The sequence below is a fragment of the Leucopleurus acutus genome, assembly GCF_964270905.1.
Source record: "Leucopleurus acutus genome assembly, chromosome: 8".
Lineage (NCBI taxonomy): Eukaryota > Metazoa > Chordata > Mammalia > Artiodactyla > Delphinidae > Leucopleurus > Leucopleurus acutus.
The window spans coordinates 106129459-106152490 of record NC_139151.1 but is presented as its reverse complement, the minus strand read 5'-3'; the positions used below and the strand labels follow the sequence as shown (position 1 = coordinate 106152490).

At 55.8% G+C, this 23032-nt stretch overlaps 1 protein-coding gene across 2 annotated transcripts in view; it reads right to left on the bottom strand.

Moving 5' to 3' along the window:
• ANO1 (anoctamin 1) overlaps positions 1–23032 on the bottom strand; it is a gene marked incomplete at both ends in the record, with an annotated part of 160308 nt that overhangs the window by 78499 nt on the left and 58777 nt on the right. Inside the window, 2 exons of one of the 2 annotated variants that reach the window (XM_082845375.1) lie at positions 3040–3372; positions 9994–10166. In XM_082845375.1, coding sequence (XP_082701501.1) covers positions 3040–3372; positions 9994–10166 — 506 coding nt within the window. Of the gene's footprint in view, positions 1–3039; positions 3373–9993; positions 10167–23032 lie in introns of those variants that run through there. The other variant, XM_082845376.1, reaches the window with a different exon arrangement.

Here is a 23032-nt window from a genome sequence, read left to right as displayed (position 1 = left end):
GCCGCATAGCACAGGGAGATCAGCTCGGTGCTCTGTGACCACCTAGAGGGGTGGGACAGGGAGGGTGGGAGGGAGGGAGACGCAAGAGGGAGGAGATATGGGGATATATGTATATGTATAGCGGATTCACTTTGTTATACAGCAGAAACTAAGACAACACTGTAGAGCAATTATACTCCAATAAAGATGTTAAAAAATAAAAAAGACCCAATCAACTGCTGGAAACGCTTCCTAAGCTCTAGAGCTAAGTTATCAATGAAATTGTGGGTCACTGTGATCTTGTGATTTGTAATAAGAAATAGATTTTCAGTCTTTGTCTCCCGGTCCTGGCACAGAGTTCCTAAAACTCTAGGAATTTCCTAACTGGGGAGAGCAATAATGGTGTCTCTTGTTAGGTGAATGAGGTGACTTTTTGGAAAGAACCTCCTTTCCAAAGGATGGGGGCTGGTTGCCAGGGGAACCAACCATGTAGTTACAGGGTTGGAACTTCTGGTCCCTCCCCGGATGTCTGGGCTGGTGAGAAGGGCTGCAGGTTGAATCAATCGTCGATGGCCAGTGATCTAATCAGTCGTGCCTGTGTAATGAATCCTCTATAAAGACTCGAAAGGTCAGGGTCTGGAGAGCTTCTGGGTTGGTGAACACGTGCAGATCTGGGGAGAACGGTGCTCAGAAATCATGGGAGCTCCACGCCCTTCCCTCACACCTTGCCCTGTGCCTCTCTTCCATCTGGCTGTTCCTGAGTTATTTCCTTTTATAATAAACCAGTGATCTAGTAAGTAACATGCTTCTCTGAGTTCTGTGTGTTGCTCTAGCAAATTAATAGAACCCCAAGTCCTTAGAACCTCTGAACTGTAGCCAGTGGGTCAGAGCACAGGTGACAACTTGGGCTTGCAAATGACGGCTGGTGGGGGGTGGGTGGCCTTGTAGAGCCCTTAACCTTGGGGTCTGATGCTACCTCCAGATGGGTAGTGTCCAAACTGAGTTAAGTTGTAGGACATCCAGCTGGTGTCGGAGAAGTGCTGAGTGGCGTGGGGAAAACAACCCGTACGTGTTGGAATTGGGGGCAGAATCCTCATCACTTATTGGGACAATTCAATCTTTTTTGGGGGGTCGTAATCAATGTCTTTACGTTTGCTATTTATTTCAGAGTCATGGAGTTTTTAAAAAGATATGTGTGGTGTAGTATTCAATTGGACTTGGAAAGATTCTTTCTTCTCTCCTTCGTGAGCACGGCCATTCCATTTCCATATGAGCAAACATATATGATTGAATATTCACGTCAGCCAATGAGAATTCCCTGACTGCCAGACTGAGTTAAGTACTTTATGACAATCCAGTGATATAAACACGATTGTTATCTCTGTTTGACAGATGGGGAAGCTTAAAAAGTCTTGCAAAGGACAGGTAGAGGGTCTGGGATCGGGCCCTGAGAGGGAGAGTGAATTACCAGACCCAGGGGGCGGGGATGTCCTTTCAAACATGAGATTTCAGCGCTGTAGTCAGGAAAGTGAGAGAGAGTAAATCTCTCGGTCGTGTAACACTGCGCCCAAGATCGCAGCTCCCAGGAGAGGCCTCTGCCACCAGCCTCCCTCCGGCCTCCCCTGCCTCCAATGGAGGCTGTTTGTTCCTCCAATTATAAAGGACACTCTGAATTCGAGCCTGTATCGTAGCAGTATTGTTTTGACAAAAGGCCGCGGGGCTGGCCGGGCGGGACTGGGAAAAGTCCCCGTGAATGACTGTTCTCTCTCCCGAGCGGCCTCAGCTCAGGTCTAAGACAAAGTGAGACAGAAACCTCCAAAGGACCAGCACAGGCCTGTCTGCAGCTGTGGCCCTCAAAGTCAGGGAGACAGGCTCTCCGCCACCCGGTCAGGATCCAACCTTTGCTTCCTGACCATCAAAGCGTCTTAAGGCCCCTCGCGCCCTCGCAACTCCAGTGGGAACCAACCCTACAGCCAGAGCTCACCCACACCTGCCGGCAGCCAAAGCGTCACCCAGAGGGGTGGTCCCCGTCGAGAGCAAGATCCTCTACCACCAGCCAGGCCGAGGTAGAATGAGTCCCGCGGAGCATACCTGGCTGCTTTCGGGGGAAGTAACGTCATCTTGCGAAACAGCGTTCACACCGGCTCCGCTGTCGTAGATTTCTATTCTAGGTACCCCAAAAGCCTCCTTATCAGCAGACAAAGCGTTCACTATTTAAGGACGCGGTGGTTCTCACTGATGGAAATAGCAAAACTAATACCAACTTCTATTTTAAACATTCACGATGGACCCGTGGGTCCCTAAGTCAACCTGCTGACTACTTTTTCTGCTCCTAATGTGTTGTAGAGACTTTGGCTGACTCTCGGTTAACCTGCACAGCCACAGTTCCTGCGGGCTAGAGGTCTGCCCCCCACTGTTCATGGAAGAGATGCTCCCCGCCGCACCGTGCACAGAGAGGTTAAGGAGTTGTCGGGGGAGCATCAGCAAACCTGCTGAGAAGTTGAGGGGGCCGCCCCGCTGTCCCCAGGCCGCCCAGGTCAACTCTCTCTGCACTGCCATGCCTTCTGCCACCAGGGCAGCCAGCCGGCCAGGCGGCCGACCTTTTGCTCTCCCCAGAAAACTTCCCTTAGAAAGACTCTCAGGCTTTGCCAAGGAGAGAAGCTCTGGAAACCAGTGTTATGGTCACAGATTTCAGTGCGCCGGGGCCCCCGGCCATCAGCCGGGCCAACCTCCCCCTTTGACAGATTGAGAAACTGAGGCCCGAGAAGCCAAGGTCAAGCGCCAGGGAGACTCCTAGGAGACCTTCATCCTCCGCCCGTGAAACGGTCATCCGCCCATCTTCCCAGGGGAGGAACTGACCAGAGCAGGAAATGCCTTGACCCCGGAGGTCATTGCCGAGAAGGCCAGCCCCTCCCTGGGGCAGATGTGGGGAGGGCGTTGGTTTGGGCTCCCCACACTCGACCAGAAGGGCGTTGGCCTCGGCCCTTTTCTAAGAACAGGTGACGGTAGAAGGACCTTCCTGCCCGCCCGGCTGCCCGCCCGGGAGAAGGGGATAGTTACGTCCTCGTCCCGCTCCAGCTCCAGGCCGGCCTCCATCAGGTTGCCCTCGTACTCCTCCCGGCGGAAGCGCTTGTCATCCTCGTGGTAGTCCAGCGGGGGCTCGGGCTCGCCCGCACCCACGGGGCCTGCCTTCCCGGGCAGGGGCTGGTCCTGCCGGGCACTGCGGGCGGCCAGGCCGGCGTCGCTGTGCTGGACCCGCCTGGCCAGGGTCCTGCTGCCCGAGGCCCTCTTGTGATGGTACACCAGGACGTAATCCACCTTGCGCTTGCCGTCCCTGAAGTACAGGCCATACTTGCACTCGGCATCGGGGTCCACGGACAAGGAATTCAGCAGCTGCGGGGGGAGAAGAAAGCCACTCGCCGTCAAGGGCTCAGGGACGGGCCCTCGGAGGGGAGCGTGCTTCCAAGACAACTGGCCACCCACCTGCCCTCCCCAACTCTTTCCACTCATGCCCTCTGATCACTAGGGGCCCAGACGGCTGAGAACACTGCAGAAAGCCCTGCCTTCCAGGAGCTGCCATTCAAGAGACGTCGCTGCTCACGGCACTTGAAGTTGCCAGGCTGGGTGCTTACACACGAAGGCCTCCCGCCTCTCCCCAGAGAGCTCACGTTGCCTGGGAGGGACCAGGTGGCCGGAATGGGCTGTGAAATCTGCACGGCCGACCCCCCGGGGGGTGCTCTTCGCACAGGCCCACAGGGTCCCAGGCAGAGCAGAGCTGAGCTCAGGCTCTGCACAGCGCGACCTCTGATGGCCAGCAGGCGTGGCAATGTCGTGTCAAGGTGGCTGCGGGACCGTACCGGCCCTCGCCTGGCCCGGCTCTGCCACTGATTAGCTGTGTGGTCGGGGCCAGGCAACCACTGTGTCAGTCTCGACTCTCCCAAGTCAACTCCCAGACCGCGAGTCGAGTACTCAGCAGTTTGCCTGGGGGGTGGTCTCAGGGGCCAGAGCGAGGTGGGGGAGGGAGGGCGGTGGCCGGTCGCTGCACATACAGTCCTGCCTCAGTTTCCTTGTCTGCCTGAAGGACTCCAGGGGGCCAAGGAGATGGAAGCCCGCCTGGGGTGGGGGATTCAAAGTCCAGGTGCCACGTGCGCGGCTTCTGCTACAGCCACACCCGCACCTCTAGCATCCCCGCGGGATTCGGCTGGTTATTGAGGGTATTAGGTTCTGCTGCAAGCTGGGCTTCGGAAATAAGAGAAAATAAATAAAATCATGCTGGAAAGAGGTGATACGAGCAACTCTGCACCATTCAGAGTCTTCGGAGCTGCACCAGAGCTAAGGAGCCGGGCTAAGGAGCCAGGCCCACACCCAGGCGGGCAGCTGGTACTGGGAGAGCTGGGGGCCTGGGTGGGAGGAGGGAGGCCCAGCCCAGGACAGAGACCATGGACCACCCCAGCGCCTTTGGTGGGTCATGTTGCAGGAGAGGCGGGAAAGAGTTGTTTATCTCAATTTGTCAGGGGAAACTGAGGCCCGGTGGGGTGAGGGGCACCCGAGATGACAGCGCAGGCAGGCTGAGCCCAGCCTGGAATCCTGTCTGCACACCCAGGGCGCCCCTCCTCAACAGTAACAGGGGCTTGGGGTGACGCTATTTCCCAGCATGGGGCACAACGTTTCACGGGGTCCCCGCGTGAGGCCCCATAACTAGGGCTGCTCGACCCGGAGGAAGTCGGGGCTCACGCGGGCGAAGCGATCGGGCCCTTGCTTCCCAGCCGATCCCAGCGGCCTGCTCCACTGGCCGCTGTTAGGCTGGGCGTAGCCGCTCAGCTGAGCTGCAGCTCCACCCTCACTGCTCCTGGAGCCACAGGTCGGGTGAGGGTGGAGGGGAGCTTTGGGCAGCGAGAGGCCTCAGGTAAGTCCCGGCTTGGTCCCCCTCCAGCTACGAGTCCTGAGGGGATACCCTACCCTCTCTGGGCCTCGGTTTCCGCCTCTGTAAAGTGGGTGGATGACAGAAGCCGCCCCCGCTGGCAGCCAGGAGGACTGAGTAAAAGAACGTCTGGGCTGGGTGGACTCTCCCTCTAACTCCTGGGACAGGCATCCCGGGTCCACCCCGGTGCGAGGACAGTTGCTCATTCTCCTGGGTTAGATCAGGAAGGGCAGAGAGAGGCAGCGTCACGGGGAGCTGGCCGCTAAAGGTGGCTCCTCTCCTCGCGGGAGAGTGGGCAGCAAAGCCAGACCCGAAGGCTGCCTGGGGGGAACGTGGAAGACGCTGGCTGACACTGGGGAATAACGCTGCTGCTGACGGGCAGGGGCAGAGCCAGGTGGACACGTGGGCTCTGGGCGGGCAGGGCACACCGCCTGCCGCCAGCATCCTGGGCACTCCAGACTCTCAGCGTCCCTACAAGGGGTTCACCCCTATTTTCCAAATGGGGAACGCGGGTCTTCTGGGCTGAGCCAGGGGCCGTGTGCCGCTCTCGAGGGCTGGAGCCGTCATCCTTGTCTCCTGCCTGCAACACCTCTCAGCAGCTTCCTCTCCCATCCCGCGCCCCGGCGTACACCGGAGCCAGGACATCTCAGCCCCTCCTCCCTGCCTTTGCACGTGCTGTGCTCCCCACCCGCACGCCTTCCTTTCCTCCTCTGTCCTTTGTAGCTCTCCCCAGCTTCCCCAGCCCTGACGAACCCCCTGTCCTCTGGGATCTGAGGTCCCTGACCTCTCCAGATCTCATGTCCCGGGACTGCCTCGGAGCCATCCATACATAAGCTCTTAACTCATGGGGGCCTCTCAGCAGGCTGGCAGGACACCAGGGGGCTGGGCCAGGAACTGCCCTTAACGCACTTCCCTTCAGAACCTGCTGCACACAGTGGGCTCAGCACTTGGTGCGGGTCCCAGAAACGCTCCTGGTTGGCTGGAATAATGGCCGGTACTGAGCAAAGTGGACCAATGAGTCCTCAGTGAATGGGAAGGACATTCAGAGTGACCCCCCTCAAGTCAGAGAGCAGGGACATTAACGCAAGGAGAGAATTCCCCACCCACACAAGACAAGAAAATGTTACCAGGTTCAAAACTGAATGCCCAGCCATCCACTGGGGCCTGATCGAGGACCCTCAGAGTCTGACAGTCTGCGGAGCACATAAACATCCCCTAAACATCTCCTGCCATTGGGGGGCGTGGGAGCATGGAGGCCAGACAAGAATGGGTGTCTTTTGCTTTCATCCAAAGACCAGCTCTGCCACTTCTAGCTGTGCTACCCTTAGGCACGTAGCTTAATATCTTCGTCCCTCTGATCTCTTCTTTGTAAAATGAGGGCCAGAGGGAATAAACAGACCTCCCTCAACTAATATGACTTCCCTCAAAGGGTTGTGGGAAGGATTAAACACATTAATATATGTAAAGGGTTTACAACAGGTCCTGGGATATGGTGAACCCTCAACAGAAATTTGCTCTAATTGGGAACTGAGACACGGCACAAGTGAAGGACTAGGGGAGGACGGGAAAAAAGAATCTCATGGTCGAAGCGGACCACAAGTTAAAGATGGCGGCAGTGGAACACGGAGCTGGTTCCACTGCCAGGTCCAGCAAGAGGCAGAACCAAGCACTGCTGTGAGAGTCCCAGATCCTCCCCCAAGGCCTGGCCCTGTCACTAATTTGTTGTGTCATCCTGGGCAAGTTGCTTTGTCTGTTTGCATCTTGGTTTTAAACATTGGGGATGATCCTACCTGAATAAGTGTAAGGGGCATGCAGCCTTCAAACAGAAAATGTGGGCTCTCTTCCTAGTACATTCCACACAGGCTGGTAGGCCTGCAGGGTTTGGAGAGCAATTCTGGGCTGGGCTTAGATGCACAGCGAGGACCACAGAGACTGTCAGGGTGGCCATGTGACTTTTGGGGGCCTTTCCATGGAGCCAGAGGGGCTGCTTTTCTTGTGCAGGACAGGACAAGAAGGCAAAGATCTAACTTGCAGTGGGAGCGATATGCGTTAGACTGAATGCCTAACTTCCCAATTCAAAGGCTTGGGAAAGCTTCAGAATGTCCTTTCTGTATCCTTAGGGAAGGGACAGTGACCTCTTGCTGCACTTTTGCTAAGGGCGAGGGATTTCTCATTCATCTTTTTAATGCTCGGCACTGAACGCACGGCTCTGGAATGAACGCATGCATGGGGGAATGAATGACAGAGGTGTGGGGTTTGCACACTGCTACTGGTAGGGGCCACCAGATCAAGGACACCGAAGCTGAGACCCAGCCAGACCAGAGCTTAAACACCACACCCCCCAGCTCCGAGCCTCAGTTTTTGCATCTGCGAGATGGGGACAAAAACATCTCCTCGACTCAGGTCACAGGATTCTTGTGAGGACCAAGTGTGATGGGAGAACTGAACATATTCTGAAGATGAACCCCTGAGCTGTCCCAAGGAAGGCAGAAAGATGGCTGTCTGAGGTTACGTGGGAAGAGGTCAGGGGCCAAAAGTCCCCTTCACAGCAGGTGTGCCCTGACCCAAATACCACAAACAGCACGAGGGCAGTCTACCTGTCTCTGCAAACTTCCTCCCCAGACTCTTAGAAAAGGGCAGAAGAGGAGAACGGAGCCCTGTATCCACACCTTGGTCGCTGGACCGCGACCCAGTGCATTCTTTCTTTATATGTATTTATTTTTTATTGACGTATAGTTGACTTACAATGTTGTGTTAATTTCTGCTGTACAGCAAAGTGATTCAGATACATACATCTGATTCAGATATATCCGATTCAGATATATATATATATATGTACATCTGTGCCTGCACAGAGCCACCTTCGCTGGGTGACGCAAAGTAATGACTGAGCAACACTTATTGGCTTGAGCTGTGCTGGGGATGCCCTCGGAGGCTCTCCCCGGCACACTACCTGCCCTGCACAGACAGGCCCCCAGCTCCTAGAGCCACTGCTTCCAGCCTGTCTGTGGCCATGTCTCTGGTGGGACGCTGCTCAGCCCTCCTTCCTGCGGCCACGTGCTCCTGGTTCACAGCCCTCCAAGCCCGTCACACCTGAAGCCTCCCCACCGTAAGACTTCTGTGCAAAATAAGTCACTAGTCTCCTCTGGGCTGTGAGAAGCTTGAAAGAAGAGCCTCTCTGCCTCTCTGCCTCTCTGCAGACTTTGGGGCCCTCACCAGAGTTTGGGGGAGCCGAGAATTTCTGGATTGCGAGAGACAACGGGTCCCTGAACTAAAATTCCAGAGTCCAGGGGCCATTTATTAAGGGCTCCATTTTTTTTTTTTTTTTTTTTTTGTGGTATGCGGGCCTCTCACTGTTGTGGCCTCTCCCGTTGCAGAGCACAGGCTCCGGACGCGCAGGCTCAGCGGCCATGGCTCACGGGCTCAGCCGCTCCGCGACATGTGGGATCTTCCCGGACCGGGGCACGAACCCGTGTCCCCTGCATCGGCAGGCGGACTCTCAACCACTGCGCCACCAGGGAAGCCCAAGGGCTCCATTTTTAATTTCACAGCCCGTTCATTCTCAAGTTGAATCTGGTGTACCTTGGAATGTCTGTTTCTCTCCATTTCCTTAGCTGCCACCTCTACCTCATGCCTCCTAACCGGTGTCCCCCTCATTCCCACCTCTGGGTCTTCAAATATGTGATTTCCTAGTGTGAAAGGCCCCATCCCACCCCATTATGGGTATAACTGGCCCCTTCTCCTCCAGAATGCTCATCCCTCCTACAGGCTGTCCGTGGTCACCTGCCTCTGTGTCTTCGCCCTTCCTAGCTCTCCTCCCAGCTGGTGGGTGACGTGGGACAGTCATCTGCCCCCTCCTGGCCTCAGTTTCTTCATCTGCGGTAACAGCACCTACCCCACACGGTTACTGAGAGAGTGAAATGAGTTAACACACAGCGGCGGGCCCATCGCTCTGGAAGCGTCCCTTGTCGCTGTCTTGGGTAACTTCCACCACTGCTCCTTAAGCCCCAGCTGGGCGGGGCTCCCAGGCCCGTTCGCTCTGGTGGTGTCCAGGATCCCACAGGGCCTGGTACGCAGCAGGCACACAGTGTGCGCTGAAATGATGATCCTAAACTTTCAAGGTCACCACCAACACTGGTCCCTAACATTGCCAGCATTTCTGCCCAAGCCCAGCTGTAGAGGACACCTCCATAGCCCACAGGAGCCCAGTCATGACCCCAGGGGGTGCAAGGCCGGAGGGTCTCTGCCTTTCCGGGACCGCACCCTACAGGCACCTCCCTGGATGCCCGGCCGGACTCCGGCTGAGGCCAGAGAGGCAGTCTAGGGCAATCCTGGGCTTGGTCAGAGGGAAACACGGGGCTGGGGCCTCCGCATCTCCTGGGGAAGGGCTTTGGCAGTGGCTGTGTGGGCACTAGGGAGAAAGGGGAGTCTGTTCTCTGGCCCCAGAACGAGCGGCAGCGGGGCTCCCCGGCTGAGGGCGCTGGTCTCAGCCCTTCCCCCTTCAGGCAAACTTTGTTCCAGCGTTAAGCCGAAACCCACATGGGCACATTCTGACCTCCGGGGATCCTTGCGACCGCTGGGTCCCGCCCCAGAGAGAGTGGTAGGGGTACCGGGGACCCCAGACAGGGGACCCAACCACGTGGTCGGCCAGGCGCTGGCCCACGCGGCCCGGCTACCACCCAGGCCAGGCGCGAGCGCCGGGCTGGGGACCGGGACCAGCGCGGAAAGTCAGTCTCGAGCGACCGGCGCCCGCCTGCTGCCCGGGGTGTGCGGAACTCCCGTGCCGGACCCCGCGCCGCTCCGGGGACTCCGCGCCCCGTACAGGTCGGTCCCCGGAGGGTGGCGGCGGGGTGGGGCCTGGAGGCTGCCACCCTCCCGGGGCGAGGCGGCTATCCCACCGGGGGCCCCAGCGGCCCGCTCGGGCGAAGCGGCTGCGGGCTGGGACGCGGGGCCGGGGCGGGCGCGCGGGTGGCCGCCCCCCACGCGCCCCGAGCCCCGCGGACCTGGCGCGCCCCGCCCCCCACCGTCGCGCCCGTCCGGGGCGCGGCGCAGGTGCGCGGCCCTCCCGCCGGATCGCGGCCGCCCGCACTCACCGTGCCCTCGGACGGCAGGTAGCCGATGTCCTCGATGGCGCAGATGTTGATGATGTGGACGCTGCGGTCCGCGGCCGGGAGCGTCGAGTACTTCTCGTTGACCCTCATCGCGGCCGCCTGTGCGCCAGGACCGCCGGGCGGCGCGCCCTCCCCATCCACGGCCCCGGCGGCCTCTGCAAGCGGACAGGCAGCGTTCGCGGCGCGCTGGCTCGCGGGGGGCCGGGCCTCCCGCTCCGCCCGCCGCCCGCGCCGCCCGGCCCCGGTCCCGGCCCCGCGCGCTGCGGTGCGGGAGCGCCCACTCTGCCGGTCCCGCGGGGCCCACACGCCGGCCGGCTTCCTTTGCCTCCAAGAAAGATGATCCGCGCTGTGCGCCCGCTTATGGCCGGGGCGGCGGCCACGCGGGTCAGATTTTCCGTAGAAATTAAAACACAGGAAGAAAGTACTCCATTCCTGCGGGCCCCTCCAAGGTTTATTTTTATCCGGGGAAAGCGCCCCTTGGTGGCCCGGTTCTCACGTCAGGGAGGAAAGGTCCAGTCGCCCCTACCTTACAGTTCAGTTGCGGGTCACCTTGCAGGGGAGACACGCTTCTGAGATAGAAGTCAGGAATGCTCTCCCTGCCCCTTCCCGCTCCACCCGCTGGCTGACTCCGGCCGGCTGTCACTCAGCTCTCACCTCCTCGGGGGAGCCTCCCCTGCTTTCTGCATGCCCGCCCTGTCCAGCTCCCCGGAGCCCCCTCAGGTTGCCCGCAGCCCCCATTTATGGAATGTTTAGTACTCTGTGCCCAGGCACGAGCAGAGTCTGGGACACAGTACATCTCATTTAACCCCACACCCTGGTCCTCCTTTTGCAGAGGGGGCTGGGGACTTCGGAGGCCAAGGAAGTGTGGGCCGGGGGAGTGCATGCAGAGTCGCCTGCACTCCTTCATGATGCTCTGCTGCCTCCCTGAGGGAGGGACGGTGACTTGGATGGCCTCATCCCAGGACTAGCAGGGCTCGGTCACACAGTTGGCACTCCTCAGGACATTTTTAATCCTCCATCCCTGCAGGAGGGGGACGCAGGTCTCTGGGGGCAACCATGCTGAGGTTTAGCCCTCGGGGGCCACGCTAGCAGCCCTGCCCAGTGGGAATGAAGTCTCCCGTTTTTCTGCCCTTCTGCATGCCGTTAGTTCCTCAAGGTGTGTGTGCCAAATGCCACCTCCTCCAAGAAGTCATCCTGGACTGCCCCTCACCCAATCACTGAGGCCCAAGAACCTGCCTGTACCTTGACTACAGCACTTTCTTTACTCCACCTCATTTTACAGTGGATTCATACAGTTGATACTCAATAATTGCTTGTCAAATGGCCACTGAGGAACATTCAGGGCCTACAGAAATGATTCTAAAGAATGATTATAAAGCTGCCTTCTAAGGCCATGATGTCGTCAGCCTGCTGTGGTTCCAAGAATGCATTCTGGGATCAGACAGGATGGGGTTGGGTTCCCGCTCTGGCACTTCCCAGCCCTGTGGCCCTGGACGAGGCTCCTTAAGGCTCACAGGGACTCCGTCTTCTCCCGTGAGCATCTAGTGTGTGTGAAGCTGCAGCTCAGTGCCGGGCACAGGGGAGGCTGGGCAGTGGCCACCACTGTTACTACAAACTATCATCTTGTCATTGTCGTGACCTTCTTCCCTCTCCCATTTAGCCTCAAGTTCATGAATGTCTTGAACTTGGAGAAATGCAAGAAGGTTACTCCATCCTTGGGCTGGCCTTGCCAATGGAGCTGAGTGGCCCTAAAGGACTCTTTGTCTGCACCTTGGACAGCTAGAGTAGGTTTGGAGAAGTGCGCTAGGCTGCCGAAGGCTGGAAACAGCCCTCCACAGTTGCTGCCACGCCAGGGAGACCTTGCTCTTAAAAGTTCAAGTTTTCAGGGCTGGGAAGAATGACACAGACACACACACAGACACACACACAGACACAGATACACACACACACACATACACACACACACACACAGACACAGAAGATTATGTAACTTCATTCTCTTATCCGTGTTGGTAACCAAGATTGTGTAACCCTAATGGACCATCTTTCTAAATTTATTTTCAAGGGGCAAAGGGCCTTGCCAAAGCCTACGAGATATAATTTATGAAGAAAAGAGGAAAAATGGAATCCCTCAATTCTGGGTACATTGGCATTTCCAAACGTTTGGGGGGTGACACTTGACCGCTGACCCCGGGAGGCCTGGGGGCTTTGTGCCTGAGCCCTTCTGGGGGCTGCAGGGTGGGGGACAGTCTTTGAGGTTTGGCAGCTCCCCACCTCCTCCGGACACAGCGCCCCCTCTGGCTTTGCCCCCAAAGCTGTGTTTCTGCTCTTGTTTCTGTGATTCACGCCTTAGCCAGGTTCAAGACATCTGCTTGCTTGTAAAGCATCACTTTCTTTGCCACATACAGTTGAGTTCCTTGCTTTGCCCTGCTCCCTGCATCTGCTTCCTCTCGCCCCCTCCCCTAGGCTTCTGAGCTGGACGGTGTAGAAATGCTTCATCAAGGGGAGGGGAAATGCAGGGTGGCCTCTGCGCAGAGCAGGTGCAAGGATGGGCCAGCTGGGATCAGTTCCATCCCCGGGCCACTTATGGCCTGGGCCGGGCGTGGGGTGGGGTTCCTGGGTCTTGGAATTCCAGGGACCAACAAGTAGTAAAAACATTCCCACCAAATCAGGAAGGAGGAATGGGACGCTTCTAGTTGAGATATCTCTTAAGTTAGAAGGACTTTAAAGGGTCCCTTTTGTTCTGGTGATGATTTCACCTCCTGGGTTCCCTGCCTTACACTGTCTCACGGGCCATCATGCTGGGATTCCGTCTCTACTCTGAATTGCTAACTGCTTATAAACAGATCCTCTAGATAAACTGTTGCATTACTTTTGTATTTTCTTCTTTTTGACTGATTCTCACCGTTAAAAATCCAAAGGGACTGATTTCACCAGAAGGATTAATTCCCCGCTCATGAATTAGTAAAAATCGGTCTCAATTAGTTTAAGTGGTACCCTTTATCATGGGAAGTTCTGGGCCTCACGGCTCACCCTTTTCTGCCACCGTGTTGCCTTTTCGTGTCATTGTGATGTCACCCAGCATTAGGCACTTTCGTCTCTGCTGACATTTTAATAGTCACCAGGAGTGCAAGCACAGGGTGACAAGGGGCGCAGGAGAGGAGGCCAAGCATGTTCCCCGGGTGAATGCCTCCTTTGTAGGTGGCAGGAGGGGGCCCTTTCCAGTGGTGTTTTCTTTGCAACGTCAGTTTCATCTCCTTGGCATTGTGCACGAGAAAGAAAGAACGTCTTGCACTGTTCCTGCTTAGTGGCACCGTTCTGAGCCTCCCCAGGAGAGCAGGCTTCACACAGCGAGCAGAATGAGGCCATAGTGAGCCCGGGGCAGGGATTATTCCCGCAAGGGTGTCTCTGATATGGCACTGTCCGGCGGGGCTTCTCACCTTGGCTCTGTCGACATCTGGCGCTGCATCGTAATTTGTCCTGGGGCCATCCTGTGCCCATCCTGTGCCCTGTGAGCTGCTCAGCGGCATCCCTGACTTCCTCCCACTAGATGCCAGTAGCACCATCTCCCTCCCAGTGTGACAGCCAAGCACATCACCAGACATTGTGAGGTGTCCCCTGGGGGCAAAACCCCTCCCTGCTGAGAACCCTGTTCCCAGGCTGCAAGGAAGACCCAGGAGGCTGATCTTACCAGCCCCATTTCTCTGATGGGAATGGAGGCCTGGAGAGGTACTTGGCTTTTTATTAGAGATACACGAGGTAGGAGTTATGATTTGTTTTTACAAAATACAGAGATGCCCCCCCAGGGCTGCTCTCAGTTGGTGGAGGGGCCGGCACAGCCCAGGACACACCAGGCTGCTCTGTCCCTCGTTCTGGCCACCCCTGCATGGGGCGGCCTTCTCCCCAGGACAGATCTCTGCACTCAGAGGTGCTAAATAAACGCCATTGACTCACGGGCAGCCTGGGTGGGGAGAGGAGCGCGGAAGAAGTGAGCGGCTCATGACTCAGGGCTATTGTGAGCGCCGATGGCCGCCCATCCCCCGCTGGCTCTGAGCCCCCTTTGAGTATCTGGTGGGCAGTCCCTGTAGGAAAGAAACGAACACCCCACAGGTATATGACCTAACATGCTAAAAGCGACTCAGGGTGTAATTATCCCCAGGGAAGATGTGCCTGGAGAATTTATAACTGAGATACGGTGGGTGGGAGACTGGCCCCTGTCATTTCCTTCCTTCGAATGATAGCAGAGCTCTGAGCAGAAGCTGGCAAGCTGCAGCTGGATGGGAGACTCCTTGGGCGTGGAAACTACCAGCCCAGAGTTCTGGAAAGCAGCCCAAGCATGAAGCTCTGTCTGGGGGACGTCCCCCGCCCCCACAGCAGCCATGGGTGTTGTTTCCATCAGAGGGTTTTCTGATGATTTATGTGTTTTGTTAACCCAAGGCCCGCCTTCTGAGAATTCCTAGGAACTCTAAAAACATGCCCAGGGTAAGTTAGAACCCAGCCCGTCACCTCCTCCTGGAAGCCTTTCTGGCCTGAGTCAGTTGGCCTGACTCATCTCTGTTCTGCTGGCTCCAACCAGGCACTCAGGCCCATTTCTGCTCCATCTTCCTCACGTCTCCTCCTACTTTATTTCTCCACTCTTCACCCCCCACTCCATCCCATCTTTGGCACAATATAGATTTCCCTGTTTATGTTTATTTATTTAACAAGCAGTGGGGCAGTGTTTACTACAGTCCAGCACTGTGCTAAGCTCTCTACAAATAGTAACTTGAATTCTTATAGTGATTACAGCCATTTGCAAGGGGATTCACACAGATGTCACCTCTCCACCCCCCGCCAAGGTCCTTTCTTTGGAGGTTTGGGGAGAAGTCCAGACTGAGTCTCCAATGGCTGCTCCCTCCTCCCCAGCGACCCTACAGGCATCATGATATTAATTCCCATGACGACAGACACTTGGGCACCAGAAATCCTGCCCACCGGGGACGGGATGCAGGATGCAGCCGAGACAGCCTCTGGACCACCCTGCCCAGCAGAGGGTGGGGAGTCCAATCGCAGCGTGCTGGCTGCCCGCTTCTCAAAATGAAAGCCCCGCCCAGGGGTCTAACGCTTCTTCTTGGGTCTTGAAAGAATAGCAGGGCTTCAGCCTGCCTTGCTTTCATCAGCCCTCCCCAAGAGAACAAAGGATTTCCAAGTCCCACGCACAGATCGCCTTCATCTGGGCTCACACCCCACCAGGCAGAGCCTTCCAGATCATGGAGCTGCTGAGAGATAAGAGCCAGGTGCTCCAGGCTGAAGGTGGCGTGAGGCCCCCAGGCTGCGGAGCTGGGATGGAGCTGCCCCATGCCCTTGAAATGTGTGAACAGGAGCAACCGCTCTCACCCGCACAGCCCAGCCGCCTGCATCCTCCCCGTGCACGCATGCGTGTGTTTTGGAGCGCATCCCATGTGCATTATTGCTGTCCTGGGGTCAGTGGCCACACACAACCCTTAATTTCCCTAAAGACCCATCTCGCGGGAGGCTGGACCCTGACGTCACAGCCTAGGTCGGTGACCTGGGTCTCCCTCCGGAGCTGATCCTCTTGGACCACTCTGTGTGACCTCACGCAGCATCCCCAAAGATCAAGCAAGCCCAGAAATCCTTGGACAGAGGGCCAGGCTTTGGTATCTCTATGGGAAGACCCTGATGCTTTCCTGTGAGACCCCAGGGCTGGAATCAAAGACCTTCTGGGTTTGGTGAGGCCACGAATGGCCTTTCCCTGGAAACCTCGCTGTTCATGTGGTTGTGCCTTCATGTGTGTACGATTCAGCGCAGAGCTTCTGTTCTGCGTCGGGCCTCTGCTAGGTCCTGGGTCTGCGTCCTGCGGCCAAGCTCACTGCAGGTACAAGCTCACTGCATCCTGTGTTCTGGGGCCTGGCTGGCTGGACACCCAGCCTAAAGCAATGAGCCAACGTTTTTGGGAGGCGTGAATGAGCTGATGAACCAGGAGCCTCACCAGCAAGGCACTGGCTCTCCCTGCCCCGGTGCTGGGAGTCAGAACTACGAACCTCCTCCAGGTTTGGGACCTCGGACCTCATCCTCCAGCGGAGCTTCCTGGTGTACTAAGGGAGTGGGTTCTCGGGCCCTACACACAGCACTGTCCAATAGGAACGTGATTGAGCCGCTGGTAATTTGCGATGCTGAAATAGCCACATAACAAGAATAAAAATCATCAAGGGAAATTGATAAAGTATTTTATGTAACTTATTCTATAAAATGTTATCTTTTCAACACGTGATCAATAAAAATATTATCGATGAGCTAGTGGACATTCTTTTACCCTATAACAATTTGAAATCTAATGTGTGTTTTACACGTACACAGCACATCTTAATTCAGACAAGCCCTATTTCAAGGATCAGAGCTGCCTGTGGTCAGGAGCGAGGTACTGAACAGGTTAGCTACAAAGCCTTCTCTTATTATGCAGGAAAACTCTATTGGGTGGCCTTTCTTTTCTGCTTTACACTTCTCTGTGTCTTCTAAGATTTCTGCAGTGAATACAAATTAGTTTTATCACCAGGAAAAGGGAAACTATTATTAAAAACTCTGACATACCATGTAACCTGGTACCCTTTTTACTGTTTGAGGGAAAATGGCCAGTTTATCGGATTTTTATCTGTACAGCACCAATTTAGAGAAAACCACCTTTGCTTAGGGCCAATTGGAGACACGTTCCTAAAATATTTTGACAAAGTTTAGTCTTTAATTACAAAGCTTATATGATTACACAGCTGGTCACAGAGGCTTTTGAGTGGAGGAGGTGAGAGAGCTCTCTATTTGGAGACCTGCTCCACCTGAGGGCATCCTCCAAGGGTCCCTGTGCTAAGTGTTAGGTTCAGCAAACGTGGGCTGTCTGCCCCACCATGGAGCACGGGAGTGGGTGCTGCCTGAGATGCCAGCCAAGTGCATGGGGTGGGGCACCTTACCCAGCTGCCTGCTTGGAGGACTCTTAGCCCCCGGCTCTTCTGATAGTACTGCCTGGACTGGTGGGGAGGTCATTCATTCACTCACCCATGATTTACCCACTCATTCATTCACTCATTCATTCATTCACTCACACATTCATTCATTCATTTACTCACCCATCATTCATTCATTCACCCATGATTTACCCACTCAGTCATTCACTCATTCATTCAGTCACACAATCATTCACTCACCCATCATTCATTCACTCACCCATGATTTACCCACTCAATCATTCACTCATTCATTCATTCATTTACTTATTCATTCACTCACACATTCACTCATTCATTCGCTCATCCACTCACTCTTTTGTTACCTCCCCCCAACACCTTGTCCATCCATCTCTGTTTTTCTGTGCAGATTTCACCCCACCCCTCATCCACTGCATAATTTCCTTCATTGTCTCGTTTCTTGTCTGTCCCACCCCCTCCCTTGGCTAGAATGTCAGCTCCAGGCTATTTTGTCATGATTCATTCAGTGACTCCAGATTTCCGTGCCTGAAAATGACACCAGAAGTAAGCCACCGAGCTGAGGACAAAGGTACAGAATTGAGCCGATGATTCAGTGAGTTTGGGCCCCAAAGCATTTTCTCTTAAGAGGTAAAATGTGGGGAGGAGGGGAGAGGGTGAGAGAGAGAGGAGGCTCTGCAAGCCAGGACGGCGTCTGACTTTGGGAATGCGTTAGTAACCCACAAGGAATTAACTCAGCCCCTTCCATCCCTCTGCTTATGGAGACGAAACCCCAAAGTGCGTGTCCTGTAGAGTTAGTAAGTACACACACACACACACACACACACACACACACACACAGACCGCCTGATCCCTAAATGGTTAAAAATGGGCCCAAAGTATGTGACCTCCTCCTTCACGCTTATACAATTTGTGGTCCTGGAATCCCCCCAGAAGCCCACCCCGACCACGACCCACATCCTCCACAATCTGTGATCCTGCAGATGCTGGAGGGCCCAGGGCCGCCCCCTGTGTAGTGCCCGTGCCCCTGCACCGAACACCATCCCTTCCAAAAGCAGTGCCTGAGAGCCGTCTTCCCTGCTTCTTGTGTGAGAATTATTACATCTGAAATCAGGCTTTCTGGAAAACCAAATGATTTTTTTTTCCTGCCCCTTCTAACCTCCCCTTCGTGGCAAGAGAATCCCTTGGAGGAGAAATTTTCAGCTAATTCATGTTTTATTCTACAACTCGATTCTCAGGGCAAGCGCCTTGAGATCTTCGTAACCATCCCCCCTTCCTTCCTGCTTTCTGCCCCATTTGGCAAGAGGCTGACCTCTGACCTCAGCCCCAGACTCCTCACCCCCCTGTAGAACTCACACCCGGCTCCTTCCAGCCCCTTTCGGAAGAGAATGCGCATCCTGTCCTTTGCCAGGGAGGATGTCGGTGCCCCCAGTTCCTTCCAAAAGGAAAACAAGGGAGAAGCATGGTGCCCTGAGGTGGATCCCGGCCTGTGTGAGCAGATGCATGTCAATCGTTTCGTAAGGCAAAGTGCGTTGAGGAGGTGCTCTGCTATCCGGGAGGGACCGAACCAGCCTGGCCCTCCAGCCTGAGAAAGCGCGCGGGCACTTCGCTGTTGGCTACGGCCCCGGCATGGATCTAGACGGGCCTCTGCGGCGCCAATGACATTTGGGAACAGCTGGCGAGGGAGGGGCCAGGTGGCAGGGACCCTTCCTCTCCTGTCATGGCCTGTTGACTTTGGGGACCCCAGCAGGGGACTGTTTTCCCTTGAATGAGGGCCGGGATCCCCTCTCCATGGCCAGACACTTGTTAACGGCTTCACAGGAGTTAACTTTCTTCCTGGGGTTCCTGCCCAGGCATCGCCTTTCCCGAAGGCCTTCCCTGTTCCCCCCCCCCCCCGCCCCACGCCCCGGCTTTGCTTCCAAGCAGCACTTGTTACCCGACTGTTTACTTTCTCTCTGTGCCAGGAAAGCAGGGCCCTTGTCTGTCTCTCTCGGCTGTATTCTCAGCACCTAGCAAAGCACACAGCAGGTGGCAAAAAAAGATCAGGCTGGCCAAAAAGTTCATTCGCATTTTTCCATATGTTTCGGAAAAACCCGAATGGACTTTTTGGCCACCCAATATTTAACGAAAGCACGAATGAGTGAATAACGCGTGCTTCGCCAATGTCCGCGGACTCCAGCGCCACGCAGAGTAAGCACTGTTACGAGGGGGCAATTTTTAATCTGACTCAACCAACCCCTGAGCTGCCTCTTGGCCAAAGGAGGTGTGGGATCTTCACCGAGGGGTTCTCCCCAGGAGCCCGGAGGGTGGAGCTAATGTCTTAACATTTTCAGGCCACCGGGGCCGCCGGGGCCGAGAGTCCTGGGGCCACTGGTCCAGCCGCCACAGGAGCCCAGTGACCAGCCCTCATCAGACCTCTGAGCTGCAGGAGGGAAGGGCAGGACTGGGCTCTCCAGACATCTGGGTGCCTCCCCTTCCCCTGGGCAATCAGCGAGTTTACTAAGGCCCTACTGTGTACAGCCACAGAGCTGTGAGCCCCAGACACAAACGGAAAGACAGACCTGCCCGCCCGGCGCTTACATTGCCGGGGAAAGTTAGAAAACCCAGGGAGAGGCCTGAGAAAGAAAGATCACGGTAGGTCCTGGAAGGTTCTCCAGAGCGAGTGGCTTTCAGCCGAGCCCTCAAGGGTGACCGGGAGCCAGGAGGATGAAGAAGAGAGGACAGCCGCTCCAGGCAGGGGAAAGGCCTGCGGGCGAGGGTGCCAGGGCTCTTAGGGGACACGGTAGGTCTGGAGGGGAGGACAGTGGCGAAGGGCGAGGGACTGCCGATTCATCCATCGGTTTCCCCAGTAGCGCTGCTGCCCTGTGCCTGTGAAGTTACAAGGTTGCCGGCGCAGCGTAGAGGGGAGGGGGACGCCCCCAGAGAGTGGGCTGGGTGATATTTCATGGGCGGCCACGGTGGCCTCTCCGTGAAAGGGGCATTCACAGCCACTCGGGAGACAGAGACCTTGGGAAGACTTTGACAACCAGACTCTGTGTCTATGCAAATAGAAGGATTTCTAAGGATGTGCACTGGTGCTTCCTTGTCAAGAGCAAGGGCTCCCCGGCAGGGGGGAGTTGAGGGGGGCAGGAGAAGGGAGAAGCCGGGCTGAGCTGGTCTGGGGGTGCTGGCGACTTCTCCCTCTGGACCGTAGTGAGGCTGTGCCTCGGGGGCCCCTTCGTCCAGCGTCCACGGCGGAGTGGAACGTCACGATGACGGGCTGGCTGCATCCCCGCACCTGGAAGTAATTAAAATTCCACGGGACAGCAGACGCGTCTGCTGTGCCGCTACCAGGTGAAGGCCGAAGTCAGGCTCTGCCTCTGCACATCCACCCACACCGAATCCCAACGAGAGGAAGGTGTCACGTGCTTCGGCCCCGACACACAGTACGTGCTCACAAATGCTCGCGGAAGGGATTGTCCCAGAGGACACTTAAAAGTGTTGAGTTATCTCTCAGCATGGCATAGGCTTCTTCCCTCCAGGGACCTGCATGCCTGCCGGGTGACCTTGGACAAGTTAGGGAGGCAGCCCAGGGAGGAACATTCCAGATGGAGGCTGCAGCCAGGCAGGGCCCTGAGCTGGGATGAGCGTTGAGTGAGGGGCACGAGCGTGGAGGCTGCCGAGGCTGGTGGCGGACCTGGTCAGAGCAGAGGTGGGGTGGCTGGGCTGCAGGGCCTCGGCCCCTCTGGGTGGGGGAGGGGCGCAGGAGTAGAGGGGTGCGGTCCGAGCTCTTAGGCTCAGCAGATGGAAGGGTGGTGCCAGGGTTGGGCAGAGTGTGGGGACCCAGGACGTGCATTTTAGCCGAGGACCCCGGAGCCTCTGACAATGTGCAAGGCCTCCTCTGATGACGGCTGAACCCAGGAGCTCTCAAGCCCTGGGATGGAGGCTTCACTGCCTGTGAGGGCAGCTGACTGCCCCTGGGGCAGCTCTGAGGGAACCTGCTCCGAAAAGCCAGCCCTGCTTCCAGGCTTGGGCCACCTGCAGAATTACCCCATCACGAGAACAACATCTAAAACTCAGAGTCAGCCGTGCCACAAAGCTCCTGTGTGTCCTCCTTGCTCGGACAAGCAACCACAGTTTTCTCTACTCCCTGTCCCCGGGAACGCCACGAATCACTCTCAACCGTGTATTTTCAAAATCCTTTGTTCTGGAACCTGGACTCACGCAAGCTAAGTGAGGACTCAGTGTTGGCAGCTCAGTGTGTGAGTGCAGGGCTCCGCAGAGGCCCTCCTGGGTCACATCCCCCTCCGTCCTTAACTCCTGTTCTCCTGGAACTGCCCCAAATGTCTCTGTTGCGGCCCCAAGCTCTTCATTGACTGAGACAGCAAATCTCATGAGAACAGGCAAACTACTGATCTAATTCATACTAAGGTGTAAATGACTTTTTTCTCCCACGTACTTTTAATAGGTGAACAGGGCAACAAGCATCAAGTCCACGGACATCTGGGGATGGGGGACGTGGAGAGAGGGAAAAAACTTCCCAGGCAAAGGGAAAGGGGAGAAGGAAGAGGTTTGGGAGAAGGGGGGCGGGGAACGCCTTTACTTCCTGTTGGTCTGGCCTGGACTGACCCAGCCCTTCACTGCCTGCTGACTTGACTTTGGAGGCCAGCACAACCAGGGAGGGGCCAGCATCTGTCTGATCCCTGAGGGCAATTTTAAAGCTCACTTCAGTCCCAGGCTTCCGTCTGAAAAATCTCTCCAGAGCAGAAGCAGAGCCAAGAACAAAGGAGAAAAAGTTGTGAAGCCACAGCAAAGGGCGCGTGGGGGACCGGGAAACCTGTTTCTCAGATATTCGTCTGGCCTTGGGGAAGTGCTCCTTCTTGTCTGCGGGGCTGAGGCCAGAGAACCAGCCCTGGGGGGCGGGGGTGAAGGAGACACGTGGTGCTCTTCTCGACAGATGGACAGACAGATGGACGGATGGTGCCCGAGAGGTGGCCATGCTTCTGCCCCTCGGGCACAGGCTGTGAGACCCCAACCCTGGCCCCGATCTACCCTGCAGGCTGGGGTCCAGCCACCCCAGCATGATCTCGGGAGCAGGAAGGGCTCTGCCTGGCAGTTCATAAGCCTCCTTCCCCCAACAAGCCATAAAGCTGCCACGTACCCACCGTGGGAACAGCCTCTGCGCTGGGAAAGTGGCCCCGCTTGTACATGCCAATCCACTTCCAAAGTGCGAAGACTTCTAGTACAGAAGAAAGAGGAACGAAGAAAAGAGGGGAAGAAAAAGGAACTAAACAGGAGAATGAGGGAAATAAAGAGAGAGCAAGATGCCCTGGAAACGTAAAGACCTGTATCTCAGAGAAAAGGGATGGGGAAGCCCCGAGGTCAGCGTCAGGACCTCCCCCCACCCGTGTCCTGTTGAATATAGTTATTGGTGGTGGTTTGACTTTGACTCATCAAAACTTTACCCAGATATCATATAATATTGCTTATATGTGGAATCTAGAAAAATGATACAGATGAATTTATTTGCAAAGCAGAAGTAGAGACACAGACGTAGAGAACAGCTGTATAGGTATCGGCGGGAAAGGGGGAACGGGATGAACTGGGAGATTGGGATTGACATATATACACTATTGATACTATGCATAAAATAGGTAACTAATGAGAACCTACTGTATAGCACAGGGAACTCTACTCAGTGCTCTGTGGTGACCTAAATGGGAAGGAAATCCAAAAAAGAGGGGATATATGTATACGTATAGCTGATTCACTTTGCTGTACAGTAGAAACTAACACAACGTTGTAAAGCAACTGTACTCCAATAAAAATTAATTTAAAAAAATAACCTCTGTCTCTAAAAAAAAAAGTTACCAAAAGAAGGGGGGGAAAAATGACTTGCTATGACCAGGTCATGTTTCTCCAGAACCAAGGGGGTTGTGAAGCCCAGAGTGGGTGGGGTACGGAAGGTCCAATTTTCATCATCACATGTAATGAGACACCAAGAAAACAGTTAGCGAGACACTTGGGGACGGCTTGGCTTCCCAGGAAAGGGTACTAATGCCAGGTGGTGT